This window comes from Capricornis sumatraensis, chromosome 8, assembly GCF_032405125.1.
Source record: "Capricornis sumatraensis isolate serow.1 chromosome 8, serow.2, whole genome shotgun sequence".
NCBI lineage: Eukaryota > Metazoa > Chordata > Mammalia > Artiodactyla > Bovidae > Capricornis > Capricornis sumatraensis.
Genome location: NC_091076.1, coordinates 71,305,036 through 71,320,560, shown reverse-complemented (window position 1 = coordinate 71,320,560; position 15,525 = coordinate 71,305,036). Strand labels below are relative to the sequence as shown.

The 15,525-nt window shown below is 48.5% G+C and overlaps 1 protein-coding gene across 1 annotated transcript in view; it reads left to right on the top strand.

Moving 5' to 3' along the window:
- Positions 1 to 9,268, top strand: part of SSH2 (slingshot protein phosphatase 2) — a 100,273-nt gene extending 91,005 nt beyond the window's left edge. The window contains exons 13-14 of the mRNA XM_068976560.1: positions 1,808 to 2,642; positions 4,767 to 9,268. Of these exons, the coding sequence (XP_068832661.1) occupies positions 1,808 to 2,642; positions 4,767 to 6,794 (2,863 nt within the window). The 3' untranslated portion in view covers positions 6,795 to 9,268. The remainder of the gene's footprint in view (positions 1 to 1,807; positions 2,643 to 4,766) is intronic.
- The last annotated feature ends 6,257 nt before the right edge of the window (positions 9,269 to 15,525 follow it).

The following is a 15,525-nucleotide window of genomic DNA, read 5'->3' as shown; positions in this document are numbered from 1 at the left end:
AACTTTAAAGCACAGGGGCATCCATTGGTCACAAAGGCCCCACCTATCCAACCAGTTCGCTGGCACCCGCCTATCACCACTCACAAGTTTGGGATGTGTGATATGTTGTCTCCTCCTAGGGGTGGCTGGAGTTCGTGCAGCTTGGGAAGGGTGAAAAGCCTACCTCACAGCCAGCTAATTGATTATAGCTGTCTTCATAAACAAATTGACCTGCTCCCTACCCGGAAAAGCACTCTTCTGCTGGGCAGGCCTGAATCAGAGAGAGCCCCACCCAAGCAGCCAACAGGCGGGGGAGCTGAGAGCAGGTGCAGAGCTGAGAACAAACAGGGGTTCACATTAGTGCAGGCGCATGACTCGGCAGAGATTCACGGGCAGCCGAGGCAGGTATGGCCCTGAGCCCTGAGTAAGCTGTCCTGGGCTGTTTCCCATTCCACCCTGAGGTGAAGTAACTCTTCATCCGCTGTGAGTCTTGGAAACCACACCCCCAAATGCCACATTTGGCAATCTGTTCCCTGGGCCAGCCACAGGGCCACCTTCCTCTTTTTGATTGGAGCCTTGGGAACTGTGCTTCCTGTTAGAGCGGGCTTTGAAATGAGATCTCATCAGACCTCTCCACAAAATCAACCACAGGGTGGACGTGTGTGTAGTCTTTTTGGCTTACCTCCTTTTCCGGGGTCACTTTAGCTTGGTGATTTTTATCCAGATATCTTCATGAAAGGGGCCTGTACTGTATGCTTATCCTCTTCCTCTCTGTTACCATCCTTCATCTCCAGATTGACTAGCCTCATCTTTGCCGCCACAGTGAAAGCTCCGGGTCCTAACCACTGCACCACTAGGGACCTCCCTCATCTTGGCTTTCTAATTCAAGAAAGACTGTCACCCTCCTCACACTTCCACATCAGTGATTAATCCTCTATCAGCTCTTTATCTCAATTATGAGGACTTATGCTGGGCTCCATTAAAGTGTTTCTCTTTGTATTATTTGGATGCTGTTTTGTTTTAGTTTTTCCCCACAGTTATTAATACTAAACATGCTCATTTTTAATTCACAAATCACAGGCATACTACAAAGTGTAGAATGTAAAGCCCTCCCCTAAAGTGAAAGCCCTGCCTTCCTCAAAATAAACCCTGTTACCAGCTTAATGAGGCTCCTGCAGATGTTTTCCTACATTTATTCTGACATGGGACATAATGTTCCAAGTGTCTTCAACATGCTTTTCACTTAGTAATACACCTTGGACATCGTTCCATTGAAATACTGACTCTTTCTAATAGCCTCATAGCATGTAAGTGTATGGAATGTAATTTAAGTAAATTTTTTTGGTGCCATAGTGTTAGAGTAAACATCCTTATGTATATAGCTTTGTGCATTTATGTAGTAGTATTTCTCAAAGTAAAAATTTTAAAGGGAAAGTTGCTGGTGAAAGGGTTAAATTTTGAGAGCTATTGCCAGATTTCACTCTTTGAAATTCTACAGTGCACACCCCTACCAACCATGTATCATGAGAGTGCTAGTTTGGCCAAACCATCATCACCACTGACTGTTAACCATCTTAGCTCTTGTAAGTCCGACCGTAAAAAGTCGCATCTCATGTTCATTTGCCTTTGTTGTTGTTCTGCTTTGTTTTTGTTGTTTGCTGTTAGTAACATTGAGCCTCTTTTCAACTGTTGATTGCCTACTCCCATTGGGCATTGACCAAGCATCTTGCAGGATGAGATTTACATTTCTCTGGGAGCTGTTTCCTGGGAGGGTATTGATTGTTTTCACAAATCAGAATAAGTCATTTCCTATGTGTGTCCTCCACAGCAAACAGCGGCACAACAAACTCTGGAGATCGCATTCAGATAGCGACCTCTCGGACCACCATGAACCCATCTGCAAACCAGGACTGGAACTCAACAAAAAGGAGATTACCACCTCAGCAGACCAGATTGCCGAGGTGAAGACCATGGAGAGCCCCCCACCCATCCCTCCCGTCTTTGTGGAACACGTGGTCCCACAGGATGAGAATCAGAAAGGCCTGTGCACCAAAGAAAGAATGATTTGCTTGGAGTTTACTTCTCGGGAATTTCATGCCGGACAGATTGAAGATGAATTAAACCTAAATGACATCAATGGATGCTCATCAGGGTGTTGTCTCAATGAACCGAAATTCCCTCTTGACAACTGCCATGCATCCAAAGCCTTAATCCAACCTGGACAGGACCCAGAAATGGCCCACAAGTTCCCAGACTTAACCGTGGAAGATCTGGAGACGGACGCGCTGAAAGCAGACATGAGTGTCCACCTGCTGCCCATGGAAGAGCTGACGTCCCGCCTGAAAGACCTCCCCATGTCCCCGGACCCCGAGTCACCGAGCCCCCAGCCCAGCTGCCAGGCTGCAGTCTCAGATTTCAGTGGAGACCGCATTGACTTTTTCAGCGCTCTAGAGAAGTTTGTAGAGCTTTCCCAAGAAACCCGGTCCCGATCTTTTTCTCATTCAAGGATGGAGGAAGTGGGTGGAGGAAGGAATGAGAGCTGTCGACTGTCAGTGGTGGAAGCAGCCCCTTCTGAAGCGACCACTGATGGGCAGAGAAGCAGCTCTTTGAGTAATACTCCCCATGCATCCGAGGAGTCTTCAGTAGATGAGGAGCAGCCAAAGGTAAAGACTCTCTTTATGGTTCTGTCCCTACTTTTGTTCTCTGTGAAGACAAAATATTTGGGATTCTGCTCTGTTCACTCTATTTTTGATATTGATAAAGACTGAAGAAGGCGATATAGGGGAGACAGTCTAGCTGGGACTTTCTGGGAGAACTTAGAGTTTAAATATAGTTATCTTTTTTAAATCAGTAGCATTTCAAGGAATTTATCTTTCCAGGCTTTTGGTGTCATTAGAAGCATTTCTGAAAGGGGATGAGGGAAGAAGGGATTAGCCAAAACGCATGTCCTCCCAGAACAAGGAGAGGTCTCCCCTAGACCTCTGCAGTTCAGATCAAATCTCAACCAGCAGGGAGGTGCCAGGGACTCGCCTGCTGCCTGAGTGAGACCCGTCTCTCTGAGAGGATAGATTTGTTTGGGGAAGTTCTTTCTGCCTCAGAAAATTCAAAGACTGGACATGTATTAATTAATAGTTGTTGGAGTAGCAGCTAATTCCCATGCTGAGTTCTTGCTATTGATAATGTATCTGAATTGTTCCTCACCTTGCCACCCTGTGGTATTCTAGAATTGAGAGATGGTTTGAGGAAATAATTTAAGAGCAGACAGGATCCCAAGATTCTTCTCAGTGGCCGATGAGTTCCTATGAGCCATCTCAGACCAGGGAGGGGAACAGTTATTATGTGTGAACAGTTACAAGATTCACATTATTATTCTCATTTTGACTTGAAATTGGGTGGTATCTTAAAAAAAATGGTATCTTAGATTGATAATGGGAAGTAAATGGTGATCAGTTTGCTTTGACATAAATCGAGTCATTTAATGATTTCAGTGGAGCTGACTAGACTCTTGACATCTCCTGATATCCGCCTACTTAAATTTACCACCTCGTGTACTCCTCATCTTCTCTCTTCTTAACCAGCCCAGGGCAGTTGTTGCCTCTGCTTCTGTCTTCTCTTCTCCCCCAAAGTTATGCCTCTATTTCATTTCTACCGGGAGACCAGAATGCCCAAGCTCGCCTTTGGACTAATGGATGCAGCGGCTCTGACAGAAATAGCTTTTCTGCAAAGTTCCTGGTCATATGAGCTCTCTCTCCACAGCCCCTGCACCACACTGGGCCCGCTGTGGCTTGTCTCCCAGCTTTGGCAAGTTGGCCTCTGCCTGATGTCCCAGCACATTTCTCCCAAAGGCATAACTGACCTTGCTAGTCTGCACTAGCTCTGACTCTTGAAGGAGAAAGACCAGAACAATTCATAGGAAAATACTGTACTTTGAAAATTTAGGAAAATGCTGCCAAAATAGATTGAGGCTCAGAATGATGTTGCTTTAAGAGACGTCCAAGGGCCATCTCTGAATTCTGAGATTCTTAACTGTTTCACAGTAGGGCTTGATTTCGCACTGGCCAGTTTTCTCTGGCTTTGTTCTAAACCCATCCGGGGACTTATAACTGGTGGAACAGTAAAATGTCAGAGTCACGGTTTCTCAGTTTGCTCAGGTATGTGGCTGCACCAGCCATGGAAGGAGCCCCATGAAACATAGGAATTGTGCTCACATGCTGGGATGCGGCCACTGGGAGAAGCAGGGGGAGGAGTGGATAAGAGCTGGCAAGATAGGACAGAAGAGAGCAGTGAGACTCCAAGTCAGACATCCATCTCCCTCGGACTCTGGGCATATGTAAGGCAGCCACTGAGCCCTTCAGTGGAACTCTTCCCCTTGAACCAGATTAGGCCAGAAGTTGATAGGCTACAGAGAAAAAGTTTTGTTTACCCCAGGATGGCCTGAATCTAGAAGGCTCAAGGTCTTCAGAAAATAAGGATTATAGGAGCCTCCAGGGCTACTTGCTGTTTACTTTTGGAGCAAGCTATTGGAACAGAAGCCTATTAGCAAACAGAACAAAAGTTTAATAGGCAGTGACACGATGTATGACTAATTTTGTATCTCTGCCTTTGGTGAATCTGTTCTTTTCTTGTACCATGAAATAGAGTGTAACGCCAGGCGGAGGACAGTTCCAGGCACCCCAGGATTTGTGTCCTCAGAGCCAGAAGGTTCTCCTGGATCAGAAGCTAGTGAGCAAACAATCTGGCTCTTCCAGTCAGTTTACCATAACCTTCTCACTGTTCCCTCTTCTCAGGCAATCTCAGAACAGGTCAGCCCAGACATCTTCATGCAGCCACACTCAGAAAATGCGATGTCAGTCAAAGAAATCGTCACTGAGATTGAATCCATCAGTCAAGGAGTCGGACAGATTCAAGTGAAAGGAGATGTCTTGTCCAACCCCTGTCACACACCAAAGAAGCACATCGTCCACGAGCTGCCCCTGGAGAGGGCCCAGGCCGCCGAGAACAGACCTGGACACCTGGAGCAGAGTGAAGGTTCCTGCCCAGCCCAGCCTGAACCAGCCAAAGACTCAGGGAAGGGGGACCCCGAGGGGTGTCCAGGGGCACACTCCTCCACCACGGAGGTGGAAGAAGAGGAACCAGCAGAGGGGGAACAAGAGCTCTGGGGCCCCGGGATGCCCGCGGATGCCAAGTGGTACCCCGGGTCCGTGAGGCGAGCCACCTTGGAGTTTGAGGAGCGCCTGCGGCAAGAACAGGAGCACCATGGTGCTGCCCCCGTGGGGACCTCGCTGTCCACTCGTAAGAATTCCAAGAACGATTCTTCGGTGGCAGACCCGGCAGCAAAAGGGAAGAGTGACGAATCCGCCCCAGAACTGTCATATGTCCCCAAGGAGCCAGAGACAGGCAGGGGCCAAGGGCGATGCGGTGGGTCTGAGTCTGGCTCTTTACCACGTCCTGAGCAGCTTGCCATCATCCCAGCCCCTGAGCTGCGGGAGTCTCACCCAGCGCCAGCACCTCAGCATGGCCCACAGCATGAAGGCGTCCTGCGGGAGCCCAGGACTGGGGTCTCAGGCCAGGGGCCCGAGACACCAGTGGCCCCTGCTCCCTTTCCCAAGAAGATAGAAATCATTGAATACACCTATACAACCACATCCGCTGATCCCGGGCCAGGGTGGGAAAGAGCCAGCAGTGAGAAGAGTGGGGCACAGGGACTGAGGACAGTGAAGGTGGAAGAGACCCTCACTGTCCTCTGTGCTCTGGATGAAAATCTGAACCGGACGCTGAGCCCCCACCAGGCTCCTCTGCACCCCAGAGTGCTACCTCCGCCTCATTCTTCCTCTCCCCAGCACGAGCACAGCAGGTCGGTCGACCTGCCCCCAACCCTGAGCAGCCCAGCAGCGCCTGTTGTCAGTCTCATGACCCAGCCATGTGGCGCCAGCCCGGATCACCTGCACCCCCAGACAGTGGTTCACCTGGAAGGCTTCACAGGGCAGAGCAGCACCACAGACAGTGAGCCCTCCACAGAGCAGGGCAGCCAGGAAGAAAGTCAGGAGAGCCCCCTCTCCAGGGGTGATGAAGTGCCATATCAGGGCTCCCAGTTCAGTAGCAAAGACCTGCATTTAATCAGCCAACTGGGTAATAATATCGGGGAGCAACTAGAAAAACTGGACCCAACATCTGTAGCCCATCAGCTCCCACACAGCTCCAGTAGCAACAGTATAGAGAGTCTCAGTCAGAGCCCCAGGGTGGTGAAGGAACGCGCTAAAGAAATCGGGTCCCGAGCAACTTCCCAGGTAGGGCTCCCCAAGCCACTCCAAATGAGGCGTTCAGCTTCCCTTGCCAAGTTAGGTTACTTGGACCTCTGTAAAGACTGTTCACCAGAGAGGGAGCCTGTCTCCTCTGAGTCCCCTCATCTCAAACTGCTTCAGCCCTTCCTCAGAACGGACTCGGGCATGGAGGCCCAGGAGCCCCCAGAAAACCCAGACACTCCCCAGAACCGAGAGCCCACCAAGTGTTTCATAGAGCAACTCAGAACCACAGAGTGTATCGCGCAGAGCAGGCCAGTGGAGAGGCCCCTTGTACAGTATGCCAAAGAGTTTGGTTACAGTCAGCAGTGTTTGCTCCCCAGGGCAGGACCTGAATTGACTAGTTCGGAAGGAGGCCTGCCTTCGGTACCGACCCAGGGACTGCAGGACACCAGCCCGGCCCTGGGGCTGGCTGTGGCGCCCCGACAGCAGCACGGCAGAACTCACCCCCTTAGGAGACTGAGAAAAGCAAATGATAAAAAACGGACAACCAACCCCTTCTATAATACCATGTGATTCTGAGCCTGTACATGTGACTTTCTAAAAGAAATGTTTGTAAAAGGGGCAGGTGTAATACGTAAGGAACCATGCACTTTATTGGTTAATTTTATAATATTTTGGTCATTTTACTGTTCTGGAGCATGCAGGGTTTGTTCCCCAACCCCACCCCGTGTGTGTGTGAGAGAGAGAGTTTGATTTGGACAGCAAGGCCATTTTGTCAATTTTTTTTTTTTTTTTGAGAAAATTCGAACCTCAAAAAATACTCATTTTCAAAGAACACCTTTATCCAAGGCAACGTGCTGTTTTTCAATCAACTGCCACCTGCTCCTCATTTTGCCCTCCGAGGAAAGGCCTGCTGGCTTGATTGAGGAAGGAAGCAGATGGGGAGGGTGGGGATGAAGCTGGAAATTGGAAGCACTGCCCTAGGCCTGTGTGATGAGGGTTTGGTCTCCAGACCTGATGCATTGGATTCAGATTTGCTGAAGGGGGCAGCTTGACGTCAGCGTGTTCTCAGCCCAGCCCATTGGGAGTTCCCGAGGTGGGCAGGCTCTGCTTTGCTTTCAAAGAGGGTCTTCCAGAAATCATCTCTTCTGGTCTCCAGAGTGTATCATTACAAAAAGGCATGATAACGGCTGGCTTTATAAACCTATCGAGCAAATACTTTTTTTTTTTAATTTAAAATGACCTCCAAATGAAATCCAAGAGGTCCTCTGTAGAGGGAAGCCAAATAAGAGGTGGTGAAATAGGGGGAGGAGAGGTGGTCACGCCCAGTATCTTCCGGGTGGATGGACTCCACTAAGGTGGTCATCCTACCCTTTTTTCCCCACCCCCTCTTCCCCCCTAACCCCCAGAAATGTGCTCTGCAGCATCTCCCAATGAGAAAACACGATAGGGACAAGTTTGAAAAACAGCAACTGAAAATGTGTTTGTGTTCTAAAATGAGTGCAGATGTAGGGTTTTAACCCTCTCGTTACTTGAATAATTCTGTGGGCCTTTTGAGTTTCATGGCCATATTTTTTCCAATTTATTTTCCTCCCTCATGCTGTTTCTCCAACGCTGCCTATCTTTTTTTAATTTCATAGATATTTGAATTGTTACATGACCTATGTATAACCTCCATCGAATGCAAAGGTTTTTCTTTTTAATATTATCACTGTTAACACTTGACATAAGTTTTCTTTTTTTCTTTTCCTGGAAAATTTGTCATTTCTCTAGTTTATATACAGTATTTATGTACATAATGTCGTCACTTTGTTACCTTGTTTTGTTGTTAATGTTGTAGGGTCTTTTTGATTTAATCCATTTTAAGGAGTAAAGCTGCAACTGGAAGACATACAGATACCACAGAAATAAAACTCATGGGTGTTGGTAGGAATCTGCGGAGAATCTGTGGACAGTGGTGTAATTTAAATGGAAACTTCTAATCACCAGCTCCTGCCAAATTATGTGTTAGTAACTTCCTCCTCAGAGAAACCCCCAAAGGCTCCCAATTAGATTGCAGCGTGACTGAAGGCTGATGCCTCTTTGAGACTGAAATCCCAAAACGTTGGCTGAATCAGAACCAGGGAGCATATGTGAGTGTTACTGCTGCCCAGGTCAGAAGCCCCTAATAGATTGGGCTGAAGAGCCACAGGGAGGCCTCGGCAAGGGCAGGTGCCCCTAATGACCACATTTAGGATGCTGTTGCTTTGCTGCTATTGTGGAGGTCCTTAGCGCAGGAGCACCTCCCGTAAATACCCTGTTTCAGCTTCTTAGAGAACACATGTTGAGCCCGGAAGGAATGCCTTCTGCAGCTCCTCAGAACCACAGAGGCCTACAGATGGGCTTCCTGTGTGCTCTGGTCGATGGCCACATCGCTGAGAGACACACCAAGCACAGCTGAGGTTTAGGCTTGGGATTCTTCACAGCACTGAGAAAAGACAGATTCACAGGCTGTGAATGTGATGTCAGAGGCCAGAGCTCAGTGAGGCCAGGGTGACCTGAAGGAGACAGCAGAGGTGGGCTGAGGCCACTCCTAGGTGCCCAAGACGAGCTGTGAATCCAGTTGCCATGAGGAGGCCATGGTTGGGTCTGACATCCCTGCCAAGAGGCCAGTTAGACAGAAACCTCCTGTTCTAAGTGTTTTTTAAGGTGTAGTAATAATAGGTACCTGTGCTGTTCCAAAATAGTTTCTTCAGTGTTCAGATGTATCATCCACACAGTTTTGTGACTCCTGGATATTCAGTGTGTTGTAAAGTGTTCTGCTAGGTGGCATGTTCCAGTGTGAGGAGACTTGCAAGACAGGGTTGTGAATTTCCAGGGCTCATCCACTGACACTGCCCTGTCTGGTTGAGGCAGTTCCATCACCAAGATGATGGGGAAAGGACAGGGAGCTGTGCAGGATTGTAGGAGGAGGCTTGGCATGGAGGTAAAGAGTCGTGTCCACTCGGTGACTCCCCTGAGATGGTGACATCCCTCATATCAAGAAGTACACACCTGGGCGTTGACAGTATTGCACTGTTCTCGCCATGGTGTTTAATGCTCACTCTCACTGCATTAAATAACAACAGAGATGCGGGGGGTGGGGGGAACCCTCAAACGCTGTGAAGAAAAAAACTTTTTCTTAAGTGTCGAGGAAATGGTCTTGCTCTGCCTTTTTTAAAAAATAATTATATTTTTTAATCATTTAATTTACCTGCCTAAAGAAACATTCTCTACATGAGGTCTGTAATTCAAGCATGCCATGGGGTTTTGCCAGCCCTTAGACTCCCACAACTGAGTGCTCTTGTGCTATTTACGTAGCTGAGTTCTGTCCATGGGAAGTCCATGATAGCCTATCAACAACTTTCCAAACTGTATTCTCTTCAAACGGTCTGATAATCTCGGGTGACCTATTTCCCTTTTCTGTTCATGGAAAACTCAGACCCAAAACAGCAGGTCTGGGCGATTGACAGAGATGAGTAGAAGTTTTGACCTCTCGCTCAGTGCCTCTTGTTCTCTTTACTTTGAAAACTACCGTAGCCTGACTCAAAGTTTATTCTGGAGGGCTGTGTGATTGTGTGTGTGTGTGTGTGTATACAAAGTCACATTGTGGTGCACGGGGTGAAAGCCCTAGGGCACACAGAGTTTGAGCTGTAATCTGGATGGCGCACTGGTCAGCAGGAAGAAGCCCCCCTTTTTGATTTTAGAAACAACTTGGGCATGGTGTGTGCTCTAGCAGACACAGGACTGTACTGTAGCCATCCTCATCTCACCTCATTTGGATGGCCTTTCAGATTCCGAATGTTTGGGATCACTCCTAACATTTCAGGCTCTTTAACCTAGCATTCTCCTGCTTCTCTACCTGTATCCCAGCTGGCATTTCCTCTTTCTTGAGTTTTGGGAACTACCAGGAGCCCCAAGGACAGTCTGAGGATGACCACCCAGGCTCTGGGGTCCCCCCTCCTGCTAAAAGGCCCTCGACAGATGCCGTCAGATAGACCTGAAGTTGCTGAGTGGCAGCTCACAGAAATCTTGACTTGTTCCAGCTGAGGATTTCAGTTCTGAAGTGATCTAGCCATGTTTAGTAAAGATTTTTTTTTTTGGTGGGAGTTATTACTCTAAGAAAGCATTATGCAAAAAGGGTCATTTTCAAGGGCATTTTCAATTTTTAAAATAAAGCCATTCTTTGGCTTTTTTGAACAACTGTCTGTGGATACTTTGTTTACATTGTGAGTATTAACAGGAGCATCATCTGGATGGCCGCTCCGTCTCCTTCTCCAGGCACCTGCCCTGGCCGTCCTCACACAGCGCAAGGCCCTGTGGTCAGCCCTCACAGGGAAGTGGGGGCAGCCTGGAGCTGATTTCCATCTGTGTCCTGCACTCCCAGCCAACACGCTGTGTGGAAACAGTCATTTCCTCAGTGATGGTGTGGTCTTATAGTGATGGTTGTAATGGTGAATGGCTAGTGTTGTTTTTCTATTTTGTTTTGCTTTTTGATGGTAGATGAGATGAAATCTTAGCTCTTTCAGCACCAATCCAACTTAAGAGCATCTTGGATTCATTTTCCCTTCCAAACTAAAAGATCAAGGCATGTATTAGGCATAAATGTATTTGCTGCCTCAACTCATCCAGGGGCTGTATTAGAATGAAAACTTGCCTGTCAGCAGAGCAGGCAGCTGCACACTCCTAACCCTTCTCTAGGGCTTGGGGTCCCTGGATGCCATGGAGGGCTATTGCAAGATGCTTCTGTACTTTTCCAGCCTGGAAGTGGAGGGTGACTGGGCCTGGCTCCTGCTGTGAAAAGAGAACCAGCCTCATTTTCTCCGTGCCCCAGAGATCTGGGGCAGAATTTCTAAACTGGAATCATCCCTCATCAGCTTGAAGATGCCCCAGGAGGTATGTGACTTGGGCCACCATCAGTGCCCTCACAACAGCACTAGCGGCGGCCTCCTGTACCCGGGGCTTAACCCGAGCTGATGACTCGGTCTGGAAGCTGGGCAACTAACTGGCCCTGAAATGTTTCCCCATCAGTAAGTCTACAGGGAATTGTTTGGTTTTGATGTTCTATTGGAATTTGGTTTGCTTGGCATAGCTTAAGGTGCCTTTTCTTTTTTCCTTTCTACTTTATTTTGTAGGACTTGTTGTAAAGGTAGAAAACAAGTCCCCAAAGCCCCTCCCACTGACTGTTAACCTTTGCCCAGGCAATCCCAAACTTTTATGCTCACATTTTATTAAATAAAGCAGGTGCTCCCTGGAATCTCTGGGACCTTTTTGAGGCATTTGAAGCAGAATATAGAGTGGTCTCATCTCCTTCCTTAATCTTCCTGCTGGTTGGGATGTTCCACTTGTATCATAGATTTTTTATTATTGATGTGCTCCGCTGTTTTTAAATGTGAACTTGTGCGCAAATGTGCAGATTCAATGTTCTTGTTACAGATTGAATAAATTTTTATTTTGAAGATGAAGCGTGTACTCGATCAAGTGCAACAAAAGGGGGGTGGTGAGAAGGTGGGGGGATTGGAAGAGAACACTGATGGTAAACATGAATCAGTTCTCACTGATTGCTCTCCCTCCCTATAAGAGAGCTGAGTGCTGGGGAAAAATACAACTTTCTACCTCTCACAAAACGGACTAGATGGGAAATGGGGTCATGAAAGGTTATTTCAGATAGTGTGGCTCCAATCAAGTGACCAGGCTGGGAACTTGCCTGGTCAAAGAGGGTCTTGTCAAAGCCACCACCTGAATGTTAGAATGAATAAGCAAAAGAACCAAAATTCCTCCGCCATCTGTGGGACAAAGGGTCTGCTCAGGACAGCTGCCGTGACCTGGCCCAGCAGAGACTGGATTTCTTGGGTAGGTGACCTCTCTGGACATGAATGAGAGTTCAGAAGCTTTTGCTCGGCACAAGGCACCTCAGCTCACAGAAAGGTTTCTAGAAATGGGATGTGACTTTCCAAAGTAAAAGCTTTAACCCTCTCCCACCATTAGAAAAGAAGCACTTAATGTCAATGCTAGAGGAAGAGAGATGGGGCCAAAGAGCAGCTCTCTAAAAAACAGGCTGGGGACAGGGCAGGAAGGGGAGGAATCCCCTGGTGGTCCAGTGGTTAGGACTCTGAGCTTTCACTGCAGAGGGCACAGGTTCAATCCCTGGTCAGGAAACTAAGATCCCACAAGTTGCACGGCACAGCCCCAAAATCCACAACAAACCAGGCTGGGAGGAAAGGAGTCTCCACTTCTCCCAACCCGCCAACAGACCCATCATGAGATATTTAGTGATGCCGTTCATCACATATAAAGCAGTGCTACCATCTAGGGAAAGCATTTCCAGAGAAAACATTGCCTTGTCAGTGTTTTATGGATGATATGAATCATCCATATCAAATGAGATGAGCACACCACTGGTGTCTGGCTCGAGTGCCAGAGTGCCTGATGATGAAGGCAAAGTCCTTTCACAAAATATTCCACAGGTGCCTGGAGTCCCTAACCCTGATCAGTCGTGACTTTCTATGCCTGTCTCCTACGGATTGCAGTTTAGATGGATAACGGCAAGGGAAAGCACCAAGTCCAAGGAGCTTCTTCCACTGATTGATTCTTTGTGCCTTGGCTCCACCCACCCATGGCTCTGCCAGGCCTTGGCAGCCAGAAGAAGGCTAGAGGGCAGCGCTGAGCCTTACCAGCTCTAAACAAAATCTGAGTTCTTGCTCCTGTACCTGGAGAGCACACCTCCCCCACTTCCCAAGTGCTGGAACTGAAGGCAGAATGGATTGAAGGATTCCTGCTTCCTAGTCCCAGACCCTTCCCTCTAGAATGGAGTGCCTGGCTCTCTAAAAGGGAGAAAAGGAGAGGAGAGAAGGAAAAAAATGCCACTTCAGGGTAGGAGACAGCATGTCACGTAGCTTTTCTGCCAACAAGTGGTGCAGAATTGGAAAGAACCTAACCCAGCCCTCTTCATTTTACAGCTCAAGAAAGCTGCAAAAATAGGGTGACTGAGCAACGGCTAAAACTCCAGTTTTGTAGTTAGTCCATGCGTCCTCTCCTCTGTGCCACAAAACGTAATTCTTGGTATCAGCATTTGTGAGACAAAGTGACATTCTCCTTCAAGGAGAGACAGAAATGCATGGTGCTGGGCTTCCCTGATGGCTCAATGGTAAAGACTCCCCCTGGTCTCAGAAGATCTCACATGCTGCAGAGCAACTAAGCCCGTGCACCACAACTATTGAGCCTATGCTCTAGAGTCCAGGAGCTGCAACTGCTGAGGCCGCACACCCTAGATACCGTCCTCCACAATGAGAGGCAACTAGAGAGGCCCCAACTCGCCACAACGAGAGAAAAGCCCAAGCAGCAATGAAGACCCAGCACAGCCAAAAAAAAAAGAAATGCATGGTGCTGAAAAGCTTGACCCAGACACCAGAACTCTTGGGTAAGAATCTCAGCTCTGCTATCTCAGTTTCCTGCCTCAGTTTCCTCATCTGTAAAACGGGTAATAATAGTACCCATCTCAGAAGACTATTATCAGAATGGAATTAGTAAGTGTAATGTCTGTAATACAGTGTGTAGCTATTGTTATTAAGGAGCTACTGAGTCACTCAGGTCTTTCCCTCCTAATCATGTGCCCGGAATCTTTAGGTAAAAGGGAGATTCTTCATAAACTACTCTTATGCCCCACTCCAATGCCATAATTATTCCTGAAGTACCCATAACAAGTGTCTGGCCCACAAGCCACTGAATACTTGGACTCTTCCTGAGAAACAAGCCTTGTGATCCGTTTGAGGTTCCCACCACCTTCCCTCCTTTTACCCCTAATGCTGACCTCTACCTTCTGGAAGGCTGTGTTCCATTGATTTCCAGGTGTGTCCAGAGAAAAACTTCCCTGGTGGCTCAGATGGTAAAGCGTCTGTCTACAATGCGGGAGACCCGGGTTCAGTCCCTGGGTTGGGAAGATCTCCTGGAGAAGGAAATGGCAATCCACTCCAGTATTCTTGCTTGGGAAATCCCATGGATAGTGGAGCCTGGTAGGCTATAGTCCATGGGGTCGCAAAGAGTCGGACACGACTGAGCGACTTCACTCACTCACTCCTGGAGAATGAGAAGAAATTGCTGGTCCCCTGTGCCCTCCAGGGCCTCATGATCTAAAGGAAGAAATCCAGGCAGCAGGTGAGACTGCTTAAAGAGCAGCTATAGGGACTAATTGTTTTCACTGGCTGCATTTTGATCAGATTTCTTTTTATCTCTTCCTTAATCTTGGTCTAACTCAGCTGGTAAAGAATCCACCTCCAATGCAGGAGACCCCAGTTTGATTCCCAGGTGGGGAAGATCTGCTGAAGAAGAAATAGGATACCCACTCCAATATTCTTGGGCTTCCCTTGTGGCTCAGCTGGTAAAAAAATCTGCCTGCGCTGAGGGAGACCTGGGTTCCATCCCTGGGTTGGGAAGATCCCCTGGAGAAGGGTAAGGCTACCCACTCCAATATTCTGGCTTGGAGAATTCCATGGACTGTATAGTCCGTGAGGTCGCAGAGTCAGAAACGACTAATCTTGGTCAATACTCAGATCCAAGGGTCTTGAAGGGAGTGGAAGGTGGGTAGGGGCTTCCCCGGAACACAGTAGAACACCAATACAAACAAGGCCCTCAAGACTTGAGGAGTCAGGTTTAGTGTCTAAAATCTGGCCAAAGACCTGGGTCAGCTGCTTTTTCTTGAACCTGGTGTTCACTTTTTTCTCCATTCCTACTCCCAGTTTTTAGGTTGCTTTCTGCCCTGTTCTGTGGAATCCTCCCTAAAGGGATGAAATGTCTAGTAGAATGACAGTGTATTAATAACAGCAACAATAACATTCACAGCCCCCTGTCAGGGACTCTCCCAGCTGCCCTGGGCCAACCTAGGCCCTCATCCAAGGGTCCCTAGAGCATCCTCCGGGCTCTCTCCTCGGTGGTATGTGGACGTGCAGTCCCACAGCCCCAGCCTGGCGGGACTGGCTAAATTGGGACTGTGATTGCAGCAGGAATGCAGCGCGAAGGCATCTGATCTCGCGCGGCCGCCGGCTCTTAGAGGAGCGCGCCCCCTCGTAGGCTCGCTCTCTCAGCGCCCAGCTCTAAGGTCTAGGAACCTGGGCCTCCCCAGCTCACCCGGTAGGCGCGGAGCCCGGAGAAGGATCACGCACAGCCCACGAGCACACAAGCAAAATTAACTCCGGACGCTTCTCACAGGCCGACAGACGAGTCGCGCAGCCTGTTCGGCGCTCGACTTTCCCGCCGCTGGAGGGGCGGGGCCTTGTGGCCCCGCCCCCGC